The sequence below is a fragment of the Vanessa atalanta genome, chromosome 26, assembly GCF_905147765.1.
Source record: "Vanessa atalanta chromosome 26, ilVanAtal1.2, whole genome shotgun sequence".
Lineage (NCBI taxonomy): Eukaryota > Metazoa > Arthropoda > Insecta > Lepidoptera > Nymphalidae > Vanessa > Vanessa atalanta.
The window spans coordinates 4,233,072-4,253,418 of NC_061896.1; the positions used below are offsets into that span (position 1 = coordinate 4,233,072).

The 20,347-nt window shown below is 35.1% G+C and overlaps 1 protein-coding gene across 2 annotated transcripts in view; it reads left to right on the top strand.

The window, feature by feature from the left end:
* LOC125073984 (irregular chiasm C-roughest protein-like) overlaps nucleotides 1–20,347 on the top strand; it is an 87,331-nt gene that overhangs the window by 57,861 nt on the left and 9,123 nt on the right. For both annotated transcript variants that reach the window (XM_047685133.1, XM_047685134.1), the window contains exons 5-14: nucleotides 68–219; nucleotides 2,136–2,227; nucleotides 3,078–3,186; nucleotides 5,353–5,526; nucleotides 15,042–15,144; nucleotides 15,915–16,048; nucleotides 16,805–16,931; nucleotides 18,316–18,461; nucleotides 19,110–19,263; nucleotides 19,923–20,155. In XM_047685133.1, coding sequence (XP_047541089.1) covers nucleotides 68–219; nucleotides 2,136–2,227; nucleotides 3,078–3,186; nucleotides 5,353–5,526; nucleotides 15,042–15,144; nucleotides 15,915–16,048; nucleotides 16,805–16,931; nucleotides 18,316–18,461; nucleotides 19,110–19,263; nucleotides 19,923–20,155 — 1,424 coding nt within the window. The remainder of the gene's footprint in view (nucleotides 1–67; nucleotides 220–2,135; nucleotides 2,228–3,077; nucleotides 3,187–5,352; nucleotides 5,527–15,041; nucleotides 15,145–15,914; nucleotides 16,049–16,804; nucleotides 16,932–18,315; nucleotides 18,462–19,109; nucleotides 19,264–19,922; nucleotides 20,156–20,347) is intronic.

A 20,347-nucleotide genomic window follows, 5' to 3' on the forward strand; every position in this document is an offset into this window, starting at 1 on the left:
TCATATTTTTTTATTGCCTCAATATAATGGTTATTGGAATTTATGATTAAATTTTGTTTTTAATTAGGTGAGCCGGCTATACGATCGAGATACGCAAAAGTTACAGTGTTGGTCGCACCGGAGCCGCCGCGTATATTACAAGGAGCTTTTATCGATGCGATTGAAGATCAACCTGTTGATATTGAGTGTGTATCCGAAGGCGGAAAGCCAGCATCCGAAGTAAGTACACAATACCATGGTTCCTTTTTTGAATTAGTTGCGGGTAAAATAAACTTAGTGGACTACAGGCATTAGGTACCGGACTTGCATGTCCGCATATTTATACCATAATATTAGTGACGGCCTCATGCATCTCACTCTAATGCGAGTTGGTGGATACACACGTGGCAGAATTTCATTGAAATTATACATAATATAATATAGTTTCCTTACGATGTTTTCCAGAGCACGAGATGAATTATGAATACAAATTTAGCACATGACAATTCAATGGTGGGTTCGAATACGCAATCGTGCCATCTCGGCTCGTAATGCTATCAAAAAATTTGTATCTGATTATTTTGGATACTTTAAATAAATTTATAAAATAAAAACAAACACGTTTGATAAATAATGAACGCATACGAAATGTTTTTAATAGATTTCGAGATAAAACGAGGACATTAGGTTCATACGGCGCCTAAAGTCGATTAAAATGTAAATAATGCGTCTAAAGATTTTAATATATGGGAAAACAAAGTAATCTTGAACGATCTCTACAGTTATAATTCATGTTTTCTAGATTTTGAAGAATTTAATTCAACACTTATAATCTTGATATATTGTCTTCAAGTGGGCGGTATCGTTTTTATACCGGGAATAGATACAAATAAATATGTATTAAGTTTCTAGATCATGATATCGTTTTAGAATATTTATTTAATCTAAATATACTCGACGTATAAACAAGTGTATTCGGTTGATTAAAAATTGATTCTGAATATATTTTAAACGAAGTTATAGAGGCCATCAGCGTAATATTTTTTGTGTTGCCTGATATCTAAATCGTTGTCAATCCTTGGGCTATTCACCAACACTAGCAAAAAAGTTACACTCAATTCACATGTGGCAGAATTTCGTTGAAATTAGACATATGCAACCTTCTTACGATGTTTTCCTTCACCGCCGAGCACGAGATGAATTATGAACACAAATTAAGCACATGAAAATTCACTTGCCTGGGTGAACCCGAAATCATCGGTAAAGAGAGATTAAATCATTGGGCTATTTCAATTTACATACATAAATACGTCATGCTCAGCGTTATCATACAACGAAACAATTAATATATGTTGACTTTTATAAAATCGTTGATTGTTTTGGTATTCATGAGATACGTTAATAACTAATGTAAGATTTAATACAATTACCGAATAATGTTTAACATTTTAATCACGAAATGATTTGCAAAGGTTTGATTTGTTGATAATATTAATAAATAATATCTTTACATTGATTGTTATATAACTCATCTGTTTCAAAGCGACATCGCTCTTTGATGTGATTTTAAAATTGATCGCATCATACTTTATTTTGTTTAAACTTAAGATTTACGATTCGTTCTATACAAGATTATATGTTTTATAGAAATATGTTGGTATTTATGTTGGGGATTATTTCAATAGATAACTTGGTAGGGCTTTGTGCAAGCTTGGGTCCAATAACCAACCAACCACACGTCATATATTAATTCCACCAAACTTCACAGTTCCCGAGGGTGGTGGTGCATTGGTGAAGTAAAATTTGATTGAAATGTATAACATCGCCAATATCTATGAGGAATGATGATAATTAAACATCAGGTTGCCCATAAGAAAAATCTTCGTTGACGTTTGACCGATCATGACCATTGTTGGCTGAAAAAAGTTTGTTTTTTGTGTTTTGAGGTTTTGTAATTTTGACAATCGCCATTAAATAGCAAGGTCAGGCAGGAAAATCTTCAGAATTTGGTTATAGAATATAATAAGAAGGAATTGAGATGATAGAAAAAGAAATGGATTTTTAATCATTCAACTGAGAGCCTTCTGGGAGAAAGTTTGAATTTTTATTGTATTCCATTAATGTTTAAACGATGCTAACTTAAATCTTCTTTACAGATAACTTGGGTAGATGGAAGTCAGAATGTTATCAAGAATAATGTTGAAAGCAGAGTCGAAATGTTACCAGACGAACAAAGATATATAACTAGGTATGTATAATGCTGATTGTACTGAAGTTTCCTGACATACATTTTCCAGTCTGTATTTTGCACAACATCAACATTACTCTGATCCCAATGTAAGTAGCTAAAGCACTTGTGTTATGGAAATCAGAAGTAACGACGGTATCACAGACACCCAGACCCAAGACAACATAGAAAACTAATGAACTTTTTCTACATCGACTCGGCCGGGAATCGAACCCGGGACCTCGGAGTGGCGTACCCATGAAAACCGGTGTACACACTACTCGACCACGGAGGATTTTATTAACTACTTAATCGTTTTGGCCTTGATGGCCGATCTCATGCGGGACTAGACAAGGGCAGGATGGAGGACATAATAAGTAAACAAGAATGTGTGTAACTCTATCCAATTCGCTGTTCAACTTGGAGTTGGGTGGAAGAGAATGATGAAAATGTTTTTACATAATTTGTGCAAATAAATTAGTTGATGATGTTGATATTCAAATATATATAGATAGATAAATACTTGATTGCACTCAATTACGACAAGTTTCAATGGAAACATTGGCATCTGGTAGGACTTTGTGTAGCCTCTGCAGAGGTATCACACAATCGTCATATATTCAATATAGCAATAGAGACACAAGGGACATAACAACTTAGTTACCAAGATAGGTAGCGCAATGTTTATAGGTGATGTTAGTGCGCTACCAATTTTATAAAAAAATGAACCAATATTTGAAATAATATCAAACGAAGGTAGACTTATAGGATAGTACTATGGATATAGACAGTAATGAAACCTATCGGTGAAACCAATACTAAATCCAACGATTTTGGTAATATCATTAATTACATAGATACATTATTACAGATCGGTTTTGCGGTTGATACCTAACAAGCTACACCACAATCAGACAATAACGTGTCAAGCGCAGAACACAGCGGACAGGGCGTACAGGATGGCCACAGTACATATTGAGGTATAACTTGGATTATCGTTAATTAAAATACGTGGTACATCTTCAACAACGATCATACAGTCACTGTTCACCACCTGCTTAGAAAGAATATTCTAGAAGAACAAGCAAAAAACGCAGTTGTTACTCTGTTCAAATTATATTGTATAAAGTACATATATTGACCTGCATTTAAATCAACCAAAACAAAATAAAGGTATATTCGTGTTTTCGTGCAGAGTTATTAGGAATTCAATTGTCAGAAAAGAGTAACTAACGAGTTTCTTGTGTGGTTCTTTCTAATATAATCTACATTGCATTAGCAGCCTGTAATTTTTTCCCACTGCTGGGCTAAAGGCCTCCTCGCTCTTTGAGGAGAAGGTTTGGAGCATATTCCACCACGCTGCTCCAATGCGGGTTGGCGGAATATACATATGGCAGAATTTCGTTGAAATTAGACACGTGCAGGTTTCCTTACGATGTTTTCCTTCACCGCCGAGCACGAGATGAATTATAAACACAAATTAAGCACATGAAAATTCAATGGTGCATGCCTGGGTTTGAACCCGAAACCATCGGTTAAGATGCACGTGTTCTAACCACTGGGCTATTTTGGCTCTATAATCTACATTAATAAGGTGGATAATTTGAAGTTTAATATAGTTTGAAAAATGACCATTGAAAGATTTGTTTCAATATTTATTAGACGATATTTTTTTCTTCTAAAAATGTGTCTTATTTATATCTTCAAATTGTTAACAACTCATTCAATTTATAATAAACTAATCCATATTAATTGTCATTAAGTTTTTAATCGATCTATATTGACATGGTAATGGAAATCATTGCCATGAAACCGCTTCGAACTAGTTTTAAGTGAAACAGCGACTTTACAAGCGTTTATTTAGCTTCACCACCTTGTATGTGTGTGTAAACATTGTAATGCAATTTTAAACCAGCTACATTGATCGGTGCTAAAATTTTGCACACATGTTAATGCCCCTGACAGTAGAATTTAGTATAATAAATAAATGTTTTTTAAGAGCGATTAATAGTGTTTTTTTAAGTCTAGAGAGTTATTTCTAATCAAATATATATATATATTAAATAATAATCTGATATTTATCAAGACATTCAACTAATTGCTTTAAAGATTCAAATCTAATCTTTAAGAAAATACGCTCTCAAAGTTTCTAAGGGATTTATGATACGGTACCTTACAGTTGTTTTAAATACTTAGTCATTGATTTATAGCCAGATTTAAAAAAGGGGTCTTAGTCCTATATAATGTATATCTTGTATGTTGGATATTAATTTATCATATTTTTTTTTGTGGTTGAGTTCATTAGGCCCTAGTGGTACCGAGATCTATCTATGACCATTTCATTCGTATAACACTATTATGTTTTTTTTTATTGGAAGCGGCTCTACTATTTTTTCGTCTTAATATATTGGACGTATTTTTTAAATTTATATTAAATTTTCTGTCTTGGGTACCACCCGCTCTATATATTCTACCATAACACAATAATACTTTGTATTGTTGTGTTATGGTTTAAAGAAGAGCCAGTTTAACTGTAGGTAACAGGAAAATAGTAACTTAGTTCTTAAGGTTGTTGGCACATTAAAGATGTAAGTAATCATTATACCGCTGACTTACCGGGTAACCTATTCTCGTCCTCCTACTTCATAAGGATAAAAAATAAATTATTAAATATATGTGCTTAACAAAGTACGTAATTAGTTAAGTTAGTCTAGTTCGATGTCTACAAACAATTTTCGTTGCTTTAATGCTAATGTAATTATATTTTGTGCATCGAGCTATCGTTAGCTAATTATGTTTGTCTTAGATTTTTATAAGATTATGAAATTATTCATTAAGGACTTTTTCACACTTACAAATTTAATTAGCATTTAATTTTGTTAATGAAGACTCAAAGGTGTTTAAAATCTTACTTTAAAATATAATGAACTTAAGTAAGGCTTGGTGCCCGTTTGCAATTACATCACAAAGTCTACCGCCAAACAGAAATAGTATTGTTGTTCTCCGGTATGTAGAGTGAGTGATTGTATGATTGTACAAGCACAAGGGACATAACATCTTGGTTGCCAAGGTTGGTGGCGCATTGGCGATGAGTGACGATGGTTTGTAAAAAAAAGGCATTTCTTTACCAATTTTGTTCTTTTTAGGTAAAATACGCTCCAAAGATAAATGTTTCAATTGTATCCGGTGCTGTAAATAAGAGAATACCGGAAGGCAGTGAAGCACGGTTTCTATGTTCGGTTGACGCCAATCCTCCTGCACAGATGTACCGATGGTATCTGAACAACAACCCAATAGTTGGTGATTACGAGGAAGAGTTGGTAAGTTTGTTGCAAATATTTAAAGTATATATTCTCTGAAAATGATTTACGGTTTCTGGTATATGCGATAGGCGTTTAAATCGTTCCATGTATTTCTCGTTATACGCAATATTAAAAATAAAAAAGAATCAAACTGTTTTACTCAATACAAATGCAACGAATATAGATTTTCATGAACAAAAGGGATTTAAAAAATATCCATAGCAATCATGGTGTAGAATTATACAATAGGTGATTTTGGTTGAGTATTGAAAAAAAAACAAATCACTAACATTTTTTTTATTTCACGGTAGGTTATGCGGTATAACAAAAACCAGTGTCCATTTTAAAATCTGTTATATCTAAAATTTTCAATTTAAAGTTACCTCAGATTTTCGCGGATACTACTCAGGAAGTGTGTTTTCGAACCGATGTTTCTTGCCGGTTCATCTCGGTAGAATCTGCATTCCGAACCGGTGGTAGCTTAATATAAATAGTATAGTTTGTTAAATGACGTTTCAAAAGTGCTTGTATAATATATATTTTGATTTTGATGGTAGTTTTCAATTTGACACTTAATTGTAAGTTTTTTATACATTAAAGAGCGCCCTCTCTGTTTAATATTACGAAAGTAATGATTCTTAGTTATTTCAAATAACGAACATATATTTATTCTTATTGTAAGAAAATACTAATAGTAAAATATGAAATAAAAAAAAAAATAACCTGCTGAGTTTCTTTCGGCGGTTCTTCTCAGGTCCGTATTTATTTTCAAATCGGTGGTACATTCTTCAAGCCAGTGTAACACTTCTATATTGAATAAAATTGAACTTGACTATATTATGTTACTCGTATCTAATACATTTTAAGCTGAATACGGGAGTTTATAGAATTTGTTTGATTTAACGCGCTGATATTAGCGATTGATTCTATTGAGAAAGATTATAAGATTATGAAGATACTTGGTGGTAGGGCTTTGTGCAAGCCCCACTCATCCGATATTCTACCGCCAAATAACAGTACTCGATATTGTTGTGTTCCGGTTTGAAGGGTGAGTGAGCCAGTGTAATCACAGGTACAAGGGACATCATAAATATTATCATCTGAAAAATTCGTAACACTTGAAAATTAGTAAAAAAAATACGTATATTTTTAATTTTAAATACATTTGACGTTTATCAATTACGTTACACGTTGCTAGACCTTAATAAAGTTTCATATTAAATCCTATCGTTATTTCTGAATAAGATTAACGTTATAAAAACGTTATTTTTAAATGAAATACTTAATAATATAACTTCACGGCGTTAATAACTGTAATACAAAGTATAGCGTACTTGAAACTAACTACTGCATGAGGCGAGATAAAACTCGTTAAAATAATCACCGACTTAACGTTAATTTCACTTACTTTATTATTTACGTAATAATATGGCAAATAATTCGGGTCATGGCCAGTTGTAGTTTAAATTAAAAGTATTAAATTTTGAATTTAGAACACTTTTATTTTTGCTGTTATTTCTGGGTGAACTTTTATTCAATTGCATTTACTATTGGAGTAATGCTAGAGAGATTATAAATTAGTTTTAGATTATACTAATTGTTACCGGCGGCTTCGTTTGCGTTTTAAGGGTTAGTCGTCAGGTGTTAAGCATATAATAATAACCTATCTCCGTAAATGGGGTTCATACAAAATTACATCAAATTTGATTCAGTAGTTTGGCCGTGAGCAACAGACAGACAGAGTTACTTTCACATTTATAATCTTATATAAAATTTCTCATATGATTTACTACATAAATATAAAAGAAGTTTACCAAGTCGGTCCTAAGCCTTAAAAATTTAAATAATTTAATTAAAAAAAAAAAATACATTAACATTGTAATTTCTTATCTCTAATTATTATAAAATTATTTTTATATACATTTTACGTTTTGATTCACATATAAGGATGATTTTACCTTAAAATACTTTTTCTAGATAAAGTGTCGCACTACAAAAGATCTAAAACAAACGAGACTTTACCATCTTAGTGTGCATGACAGCTACGCTTGACACTCGCCAAACGTCATACGACTATACTGGTTACACTGACTACACCAGTATATGCGTCTATGCGCCTATGCGCAAGTGTGCAATATGCCTTTGGAGAAACAATACATTAAAAAGTAAATACATTCTCTGATGCTTTTAATATTACAAACATTCTTATATATATTTATATATACATAGATTAATATAGCTGTATATATAATAGCGAAATACCACTCACTGATTCTCACAAAATCTCAGAAAGTGTAACACCAAACTTGAAATTTGGCAGGTAGGTTCCTTATAGGGTGGAGACATCAGCTAAGATTTTCCGAAATTATACCCCTAAAGGGGTAAAGCGGGGTTTGGAAGATAGTGTTTTATAAGTTTCTGCTAGTATAAATTCTTACATTTATAAGTCATTGAACTTTAAATGTTTTTGAAATAGGAAAACTTAAAAAAAATCAGTACAATTCTTTCTTGAATGCTTTTAAAATTTATAAGTGCAACCTACGAACATATAGTATATGCATGGAGCGAGATGAAACTCATGATAATAATTGCTAACTTTACGTTTATTGTACCGTGTCGGAAAATTAAACGTGTTAATATTTCGTTGAAACTCGGCCCCGGTGTTCTCGAAAAGAGCAAAATTATATTTTATGTATTAACGACTGGGGCGGTGTTTGTAATTGTACCGTGTCGTTTTAATAGCTGTTGATTTGTTAATATTAAATAAAAAAAAAATCCTGTTCCAAAAGACGTCATTGTCATTGAAATAATTTATAATTAAAAAAAATAAAATCTATAAATTTGTAGTAGTGCAAAAAGCATCATTAAAAGTAAACACGTCGACTTATTGCCTCGACTGATGACAGGAGTGGGCTGGTTCGTTTTTTGCCCAGAGGATCGGGATTGCGATTCAACGGGAACATGCTGCCAGCATTCATGCCAACATTCCGCACGGTTATGATTTATACAGTAATTATTTTTAATTCATATTTGTATATATTAAGAACTATGTTTATAAAACTATCTATCAGTTATTGATGAGATCTATAAATATGAAATAAAATCAATGAAAACTAAGAGATTCGTTAATACAAATTAATGTACAATTTTTATTATTATTATCATTATTTTTATTTATTTTTACTCATGTATAATAACATTTTTAAATATAAAATACAAATTTATAAAATATATTTAAAAATATAGAATACAGAGGCCAACCAGTGGCGGGAACAGGGTCCAAGCCACCGGTGGTCAGGGCTCCAGAGAGAGGAACTTCCTCACAATACGTGCCGTGCCGAGGAGTACTGCCTTCTGCATCAAGCCCTTGACCCAGCTGCCTAACGAGAGCCTCTTAAGGTGTTGGTCGAGGCTCTTGGCCATTAGGCCATTCGCTGAAACGACTATTGGCACAATAACTGCTGTATCCACATCCCACATGTCGACAACCTCGTGAGCTAAGTCGAGATATTTTATTTGCTTATCTTTCTCAGCCTTCACGAGATTCTCGTCATGAGGGATGGTGACGTCAACAGTTATCGTGCGGCGCTCTGAACGATCTATCACCACTATATCAGGCTTGTTGGCGACAACAGCCCTGTCAGTGATTATAGATCGGTCCCAGTACAGTGTGATACGACCATTCTCGAGAACTGGGTCGGGCACATACCTGTAGTATGGTACCTCTGATACCACAAGATCGTATCGAAGTGCAAGTTGTTGATGGATAATCTTGGCCACTTGATTATGCCTGTGCAAATACTCTCCGTTAGCAAGACGAGAACAACCGGAAATAATATGTCTAAGGGATTCGCCCGGAGTGTGACACGCCCGACATATGTCCACCGTGCCATCCCTCACAATATACTTCCGGTAATTGTTCGTCATGATAACTTCGTCCATAATTGCACAGACAAAACCTTCGGTTTCACCGAATAGGTTACCGAACCGTAGCCAAGAAACGGACGCCATAAAGTCCACATCGGGTCCATGAAGGGCCCGATAGAAGCGTCCATGTAACTCCTTGCTCTTCCATACCCCCTTGCGATTCTCAGTACTTAGTACCACGGGTTTGCGCCAGTTCTCTTTGCCTAAGGAGAGCGGAGTTAGCCCCTTGTCCATTGTAACTACATCTCGGTGCATATCCAAGTCAGTGTGGAGAAAATACTCCCTGAGTTTGTATACTTCACGGTTATGTAGGGTCTTGGCATTTAAAAAGCCTCGGCCACCACATCTCCGTGGGATATACAATCTCATCACCGAAGACCGAGGATGATGCATCCGATATGCAGTCAGCAGGACACGGACTCTCCTATCCAAGGCGTCTAGTTCTTTTTGAGTCCACTTGAGTATGCCGAAAGAGTACATCAAGACCGGCATGACCCAACCATTGAAAGCGCGAACCTTATTGCCACCCGACAAAAGACTTTTGAGCACTTTTTTCAGGCGACCAAAGAAACGCTCCTGCAGTGATTGTTTCATGTCGGTCACATTGATGCCTAACGCTTCCGACACACCCAAGTATTTGTATGATTCGTTTGCGGACAGTGATCTAAAGTTTATGGAATCTGAAAGTTGTAATCCGTCAGATTCCATAATCTCTCCTCGCTCTACATGCATAACCGCGCACTTGTCAACTCCAAATTCCATTCTAATAGAATTACTAAAAGTTTCTGTTACCTTTAGTAACTCCATTAATTGTGAACCTGAAGGTGCAAAGAGCTTTAAGTCATCCATGTAAAGTAGGTGGGATATTACTTTACCTCCTCTCCGCAAACGATAGCCTAACCTTGAACCCTCCAACAGAGTACTTAGAGGGTTCAAGGCTAAACAAAACCACAATGGACTCAAACTATCGCCCTGAAATATTCCCCGCTCAATCCTTATCGGTTCGTCATTACCATGAATCGTTCGACATCCTGGATAGCGAAGGACTGTCCGCCATTGCCCCATACATGATCTCAAGAAACTGCATAGAGTTGTATCTAATTTATACAACTCCAGCACCCTCAAGAGCCATGTATGCGGCACGGAATCATAGGCCTTCTTGTAATCTATCCAGCATGTCGACAGACTCTTTCGAAAACGACGGACCTGTTGGCTAATGATCATATCAATGAGGAGTAGCTCCTTAGTGCCTTGTGATCCACCCCTACATCCATTCTGAGAGACAGACAAAATACTATTATTCTGTATGTGACTATTAATCTTATCTCTCAGAATGGAGGTAAGAAGTTTATAGACCGTCGGTAAACAAGTAATCGGTCTATAGTTTTTAGGATCCGTTGCACTACCTGACTTATGGAGCAGGTGGGTGACTCCGGTGGTAAGAAACTGTGGTAGCGACCCAGACTCTAGAGCTGACTGGAACTGAGATGCCAAGCATTCATGCGAGCTGCGCAGCCATTTTAGCCAAAAGCTATGCAGCCCGTCCGGTCCCGGAGACTTCCAGTTGGGAACGGACCGAACTGCAGCGGCTACATCTTCAGAAGCGATGGAAATTTCTCCCATCGCTTCCAAAGGCTCGCATGCTTGCCTGACCTCCCGCATCCAGTCACCTTCAATGTGGTCGACGGGCACCGACCAGATGTTGCGCCAAAATGTACTCGTGGCGTCATCATTTGGGCGACACCCATCGCTCACACCCTGGTCGAGTCGCTCCCACGTTCTGTACACCCACCTTTGATCGTTCTGGAACATGCGATTCAAGTAATAACGGTCCACTCGCCGCCTGTACCGACGGATGCGGCTCGCCCATGCATAAACTTTTTGTTTTAGGAAGTCAATACGCTCCACGACATGGGACGGATATTCTTGCGGAATGATATCAGTCCCCAAGAAGGCCCGCCCCACGTAACGCATTACACGTGGACGCGTATTCCCCTCCTTAAAACAATATAGTTTTCCAATGAGCACTCTGGTCTCATTAATACGCTTCTCAATCCTGCTCTGCCAGGCCGGTGCAGCAGCCTTTGGTCGTGTAGCTCGTTCGGTATCTTCAAATGTAACACCGGCTACACGACATGCTGCAACAGCCGCACAAAACAGAATTGAGTGCGTATCTTCGAGATTTTCACTGCTCTCAAAATAATCTGCGAGCAGTGAATCCAGAGTGCACACTAGGTCCCTATTCCGTTTAGTCATGGGCAAACGTGGCAACCGTGGCCTAAGCTCAGCGGAAGTGTTACGATACTCCCGAATCGCATCCCCCAGTGCGCTCCTCAGTTGATCACTGTACTTACTTGTTGTAATAGCCATATCACCCTCGCCTTCATCATCATGATCCGAGCCCTGTGGTGTTGCAGGAAGTGGTCCCTCAACCACAGGCTGTGACGGGGCGGAAGTGACATCGCTATTACTCATTTCTGAGCGAATCTGATCAAGCACGGTGTCACTCAGCCTGTTGTTACGCAGAATGACCCGCACCTGATCCGACAGTCGTTGAGCCGAGACGTTGATAGCCGGTTCAAGCGCCTGAAACAGAGAGAGCATCCTAACACGGTACGCCGTGAGGTTAGTTCCCCCCTCTGTAGCCCCATAGTATGCGCGCATGACATTTTCATTAATGGGTTGTGTCCATCGCATGCGCTGCACACCACCACCGAAAGCGGGGACTCCGTTCGAGGCCGGTTGGCCTCTGGCTCCCAAACCCGTCGGTGGCCGGCGTCTCCCCGCTCGACGTACAGGTGTTGGCGACATCGGCGGGGAGAAGTACTCGTCGCTCGAGCTCGACGCAATTGCAGACACTAGATTACTTCCTTGTGTGGGGTCCTGTGCCTGTGAGGCGGAGCTGAGCGGCGAGTCCGGAGATGGATTGTTGTGCGCTCGTTGTCTGGCTCTTGTCAACATGTTCTTCGATTTTAAACATTATTTTTGTTATGACACTGTCACTTTAATTTTTGTTAGAATCCACATTATTGTTGATATATATTCATTCATGTTTGTATATAGGTATGTATATTTTATTATGATTGGTCTTAAAATATCTGTTTTACACTTTTTCAGTTTTAAAATTATTATTATCATAATTATTAAAGAGCAAATAAATATAGTATACGCCTTACGCACACATACGGGAGAAGAGTGTGTGTGAGAAAGTCGTAACGGCATAAGAGAGCGTCAAACCATTTTCCATCACGGGATACGAATCGGTCTCACCCCTGAGACGCGCCAATAGACATATCCCACAAAGTAATTTAAAAAATACAAGAAATATCTCATAAATGATAACTTATTTTTATAAAAGACACATAAATAAGGAATAGGATATAAATATATGTAACACTATGATCTAATACTATATCGAATTATATACGAATCTCTTGATGATCGGATTTTTTCAGTCAGTATGTTGATATGAAACTAATATTTTAAGTAAAGGTTGAATTTATAACGCAAGGATTCTGCAAAAAGTGATTTTTATTAAAAATAACTTAAACGGAGCTCTTGAGAGGGATAACTCCGTGCGAAGTCGGGTCTATATATTTATAAGGTCAGTATAAAAAAACTGCTTACAAATGAAACCAAAATAACGAATATCCGCCTTTATATATATAGTACATGTATCTTGATCAGAAAAATTATTAACAAAACTATCCACACTAATATACAATTTACCAAAGTAAAAGAACATCTTAAGCGTAGCACCCGACGAGCTAACTTCCTTGTATTACCTAAAACTAGAACATCATACGGTAAAAAACAACTTTATAAAAAAAATACCTGCTCACATAAATAATGTACACTCATTTAACGCATTAAGACTAAATTGACTAAAAGTACATACATTTAAAAAAAATAATTGTAATAATAAAATAAAATAACAATAATAAGACCATGCGTTCGCAATGGGTAGCTATTAATATATTATTATTATTATTATTTAAGACGAATGTTATATTACCATATACAAATGTGTATTCTCATGTAAGCGACTTATGTATTTTTGAGAATAAATCCATCCATCTAAACATATAATTTACAATAAAGTAATATATATGTTACTCTAGACACTAGAATCCAGCGTATTTCCACTGGCTCGTACCTAAATTCAGCAAGTATATCAGTTTGGTGATAAAGTATTTGTAGACGCGCAATGCCGGAAAACTTAGTTGACGTGTTTTATTCGATCGTAGAGTTTTAAATGTTATTACATGTATTTAGTCATTATTATCTAATATTATATATACGAAAGTCGCTCTGTATGTTTGTATGTCTATTACGTTTTAACGGCTAAACCAATTAAAACAATGTCGATGAAATAAAACCCTCTAGGGGGTAAACATGGAGATATAGGTTAGTGTGTAAGTTTTATTCTGTTTTAAAGCCATGGATTCAACTAGATAATAATATGGGTGTCAGTTCCCGTGGTATACAGCTAGTAATAGACCAGGGAATTCTAAGACGTATGCGACATCATTGAGGCGTTTCATATTTAACGGGTGTACTTTACCGTGCATTATAAGGCTCTGAAACCACTGATTCTTAGTTATATAACGATAAAAATGTTAATTGCTGGAACATTCCACTGTCAATTCGTTTGCTCAATGGCTTGAAAGCCTTATAACGCACACAAACAATATATTAATTTATTAATTTCCAAAAAACATAGTGTGCATGTTTTGTACCATTATTTATAAATAAAAAAATATAATATGAGAATCAAAGAAAAATATCATACATTATAATTTAAATTTAAATTCTTTGTTAATCAACCTTTGTTTTTAAACTAAGTTCCATTATTATTAACTGAATATTAATTTACTATACAATAGTATATTATTAAAAAACCGTTTCGTAGTTACTGTGTAACAGACGTTAAGGAAATAGAACAGTTGCAAAGCGTCAACGTTAATACGAAATGTGGGATTCTTGTTTGAATGAGACCCAGCATACGACGAGTCGTGTTTGATTACCGCGTATGAGGACGTTTCATAGATCTATGAAAGAAATATTAATGTTTCGTTTGAGAGTTATTATTTTTTACGTATTACGTATATACAACTATAACGGTGTGTGTATATGTGTATTATGCACATACCCGGTTTTTATTTTAAAGTCTCCATTATGGTTCTGATGTTTCGAAGAAATGGCTAAGTTATACGTCCGCACCGTGTATGACACTAATCAGTTCTGAGCATTTTCTGTACAATTATCTACTGATGTACAAACATTTACATACATTACATTAACAGTTTGTAAGGAAAACATCGTGAGGAAACCTGCATGTGTCTAATTTCAACGAAATTCTGCCACATGTGTATCCACCGACCCGCATTGTAGCAGCGTGGAGGAATATGCTCCAAACCTACTCCTCAAAAGGAGAGGAGGCTTTAGCCCAGCAGACGGAAATTTACAGACTGTTAATGTAATTTTGATTTGAACAATAAGATAAATCTCTCATCACAATCGCTGAAGCGTATAGTTTTGAAACTTTGTTTAAAATTTATTCTTACTTATGTTATGTGTATTGATGTACACCGGTTTTGTTTCAGATTTTATTCAATGTCACCCGCAAACACAATAAGGCTGTACTGAAGTGTGAAGTTAGTAATACAGCTGGGAAGAGCGAGTCTTCTCTTGCTTTGAACGTAACTTGTAAGTTTTAGTGCCTAATAAATTTACGAAGTTTTCAAAACGTTGAATATATTGAATGGATGAGCGACAAAACTCGTTTCACCGAGTTACCTTAAAACTTACCTGGTCCTTATCTTCGGTATTGTCAGGAAGTTACCCGTGAATGTAGCTCATTGTTGCGTTCCTATTTCAACTTATCAGTTTGTTCTTACTAAAAATATTTTAATTGTAATAAAAAAAAAATGAAATTTAAAAAAAGATACAATTATAATTTTTAGATCTAAAAAGTGCCATTGCCAGCTAAAAGTCTATTCTGTTAGAGAATACACTGCTCAAATACGTTTTTGGACACATTATGTGCATTTCAAAAGGTATATGATTTTGCACGTTATTTTCTTTGACCACTATACACGAGATTGATATTATGATCACTTGAATAATTATTGGTATGAACTCCCATATTATGTTAAGAACCTCGCGACCGCTTCTCTTGTTCGTGTATAATTCTTTACTATTTCATAACAAATAATTTTTAAACTTAGAATTTATATCTACTGTATGAATAAACATCAAATCATTATTATTTTAAATTATTTTATTTATATTAAATTTTGTCACTAAAAATCGTAAAAATCATTTAAGTTAATGATGTAATGTTTTCTGTTGATCTTGTGTTAAGATTGATAATTTTAATTGATAGTATAGTAAAAGTTTCATTAAAAACAGTTTTAAGGATTGTAATAAGGTTAAAATTACTCACAGTATATAAACCGAGACCAATAATTCACTAGATCCGCCATCATTCCGAACTCATCCACAAAATGTGGAGGCAGCGGTCGGCGCGAGTGTTACTTTGAGTTGTGACGTCGACGGACAACCGCAGCCTGAAATACGTTGGCTGTTCCACGAGCCGGGAAGAATAGGGGTAAGTGACTACCATGATGGCAAGATAAAATACTTGAACAATTTAGATACTCTTATCATCCAAATTCAGTACTGATTATTTAATTTTTATATTTACTCTTAAATATTGATTTGAAAGTATCATTTTCAGGTTATCGGAAATTATATATAAGTTAGTTTGTATTGATTTTTTCTTAAATCTATTTTGGTCGTTTTATTATTTTAAAAATTAAATATACTCATTGAAATACTAATGACATTAGTAATTCTATATTATATCAATTTTCACATAAAATGGAATTGTATAAAACCGTTTTCAAGCGAGACTAAGCCGCTACTTATATTACTTATTTTATGCTTCTGTTTTAGACTTCCATCCATGACGTTTTTTTTTACGCGACCGCTTTTTTTTATGGCATTTTTTGGCGGACGAGCATATGGGCCACCTGATGGTAAGTGGTCACCACCGCCCATAGACAAAGGCGCTGTAAGAAATATTAACCATTCCTTACATCACCTATGCGCCACCAACCTTGGGAACTAAGATGTTATGTCCCTTGTGCCTGTGATTCCACTGGCTCACTCACCCTTCTAACCGGAACACGACAATACAGTGTACTGTTATTTGGCGGTAGAATATCTTTGCAATGATGAAGATCGTAGTCTTCAAAACACGTAGCATTCCAGTCTAGGATAATCTATAAATACTTCACTGTAAACATAAATAAAATACAGGTAGCCTGTGTGACATTTTTACGTGAACGTTAAATACTTCCAGCAGGTCAAAGGGAAGGCACCGAACCTCAAAGTGTACGTGGACGAGCGTACAGCAGGACGATATATCTGTAAAGCAACTGTTAGTGGATATCCCGAGATTGAAAGTGAAGCCACTATATTTATTAAAGGTATTTATAATACGTAATTTTTACTTAACTTAGTAATAATTTAAATTTACTTTATTTGTAGAACATAAATTATTACCTATATTGTTTAACGATTGGAAATTAATATTTTGCTTAAAAAAGAAAAAGGTGCGTTTACAAATGTACGCATGAATAGTTTCTTCGGCGTAATTAACAATTGACTTTAATTGTTTGCAAATTATTAATAACAATTAAAAAATATATTAATATTGAAATGAAAGTAATTTATTCTTTTTCCATATCTGCTATTACGCTTACTCACAATTTATAAGTTTCATTACTTACTTAAAGTTGCAATAAACATTGTAAAATGAGATAAGGTGTGAAGTTGTCTATTGAAACTTGATTTATCGAACATTTTTTTTATATGTGACATGCAGTTATCATATTAACCCGTGCGCCCATCATTTTTATGATTATTTACTCTCATCATTTTTCCTGACGCGCCTAAAGAACTATAACTTCAATAAATTTGGAATGATAATCATTTTTTAAATCGTCTTTCACCTTGTATATTATTCTAATAGGAATCTGTTAAGATGTTAAGATATAACTATTTACTTTAATCACAATACCATTAAAAGAAAAGAACAAATCGTCGCATGATATTTTGAATTATATCTGCTATTATTAATCAATGTGCTCTTTGTGTGTGAATGTACTGTGAGAAAAATATTAAAAAACTCTAAATAAAACGCAAATCAAGATAAATGATGATTACAATAGGTTTAAGTACTTGGTGGTAGGGCTTTGTGCAAGCCCGTCTGGGTAGGTACCACCCACTCATCAGATATTCTACCGCCAAATAACAGTACACTGTATTGTTGTGTTCCGGCTAGAAGGGTGAGTGAGCCAGTGTAATCACAGGCACAAGGGACATAACATCTTAGTTCCCAAGGTTGGTGACGCATAGGTGATGTAAGGAATGGTTAATATTTCTTACAGCGCCTTTGTCTATGGGCGGTGGTGACCACTTACCATCAGGTGGCCCATATGCTCGTCCGCCAACCAATGCCATAAAAATAAAAAGTAACAATTCATATATCACACAGCAATGCAAAGTGCTAATCATTGTTAAGAAGGAATATTAATAATACTATTAAAATTTCTGATACAAATTGGTGTATAAGCGTGGGTGAGAATTCCTTTGTAAAATTATAATTATACAGGTTTTCTCGTGATATTTTCCTTTACAGTGTAGTACGTCATGAATAATGAAACTTTACCAAATCATATTCAAATTTGAACCCACGTCCATTATCGTTGATTCCCTTTTTCTATTTACAATGTCACCCAGACCTCAAAATTAAAATAATTCCAGGATACACATATCAGATAAAAATTTTCTTTCATTCTGTTCACCCAGGTGCACCCAAGATTATTTCAAACAGAACCCAAGCTGGTTCCGAAGGCGATAAGGTGACAGTCGAATGTGAAGCCCTCTCAGTACCAAGACCTGATGATATCAGGTGGTACTTTGAAGGGAAAGAAATCAGCGTTATACAGGATCCAGTAAGTTAGAGTTTTCTTTTGTTAATTATAAGAAAACTCAATAGGTGAAAACTATATCTTTTTAGTAATATTTAAGTTCGTTGACCCCTTACATCCTACCTCATAGCTTCTGACATTAGAGTATTTTAATTCGTACGCTAATTAATATTTATATAAATAAATTAAAAATTATTTCGTTTAATATTTCATGAAGTTTTGAAGTGTTCAATTTTGAAAACCATACCAATGATTGGAACGCAGCGAAACTTGAACCTCTATAAGGGTGCTTTGCCAATTAGTGTATGCATCCGGGTAACTGCAGCGTGGAAACGTTTAATATCATGCAATCTGTTCAGTCTAGAGATGTCACGATTTAAATATATATTTTTATTATTAAATTTAAATATAATTTAAGTGTGAAGTAATAATAACACATTGAATTTAATTTGATTTTTTTTTTGGGGGGGGGGAATGTTTATTGTTTTTTACTTTCAAAAGCAAATCTAGATTTTTTAAGTGATTTTTTTTTTCAATTTTGATAATCATTAATCCAATTTAGAATAAGATTTTAATTATTGCCATATCATGTGTTATTTACATATAAATTATTTTTTTGTAATATATTTTTTGTGACATAAATAGACCATTAGAAAATATAATTATTTTCAGGATTATGCTACTTTGGAAGAAACATTACCAAACGGTATTGTGAAGTCGAGTCTCGTGATCCGAGACAGCCAATCTAAACACTACGGCGTGTACAATTGTAGTGTTACTAATGAATATGGAAACGCTAATGCCGCTATTACACTCAAACCGTTGAGTAAGTTTATTTTATATTTAAATAATACTTACCTTACCTTACCTTAAATTAAAAAAAATACATGAAGTTACTCTCTTATTACTTTTATTAACAAGAATAAAAAAAACTCTTTTTTTATGTTTCCTATTATTATTTTGGTAAACAATAAAGTATCCATTTTGTAGATTTAGATGTTTGTCATAACACTTGGTGGTAGGGCTTTGTGCAAGCCTGTCTGGGTAGGTACCACCCACTCATCAGATATTCTACCGCCAAATAACAGTACTCTGTATTGTTTGTGTTCCGGTTGGGTGAGTGAGCCAATGTAATCACAGACACAAGGGACATAACATCTTACTGCCCAAGGTTGGTGGCGCATAGGTGATGTAAGGAATGGTTAATATTTCTTACAGCGCCTTTGCCTATGGGCGGTGGTGACCACTTACCATCAGGTGGGCCAAATCTCGTCCGCCAACTAATGCCATAAAAAAAAAAACGCAAACATTATTTTTTTATTATCTTGTCCGACATTTCGTCAGTGTTCTGCTATTCACTGAATATCTCGACTATATATTTCATGAATAACATACATCACAATATTTTAAAGTGTACAGGATACAATTGATTACATAATTAATAATTAAATGCAATGACGTCACTAAAATCTACTTCATTTTCAGAAACATTACCGCTGTTCATAATTCTAATAGGCGTGACGTCTGGGATTATAATATTCTCGTCCTTCGTGATACTCGTCGTAGTTTGTCACAGGAAACGAAGGAAGAATCAGAAGATAAACGAAAAACCGGACGTGACAGTCACTTCCGGTGACATGTATAAAGAGAGCGACAGGAGTTCAAACATAAGTGACTTGAAGTTACAGTTACCTCAAACCGATGAAAGTTACGACTTGGTAAGTTTCAATTATAAACATATATATATTTTTTAATTTAATGTTTGTCGATTATTGCATTGGGCAAAAACAAGTGGACTATTATACAGCCTCTTTATGAACCTCAGGATGGTAATGTTTTATGGTTATAGCCTTGATCGACATACTATAAACATTTTATCACGAAAAATAAAAGAGTTTCATGGGTCATAT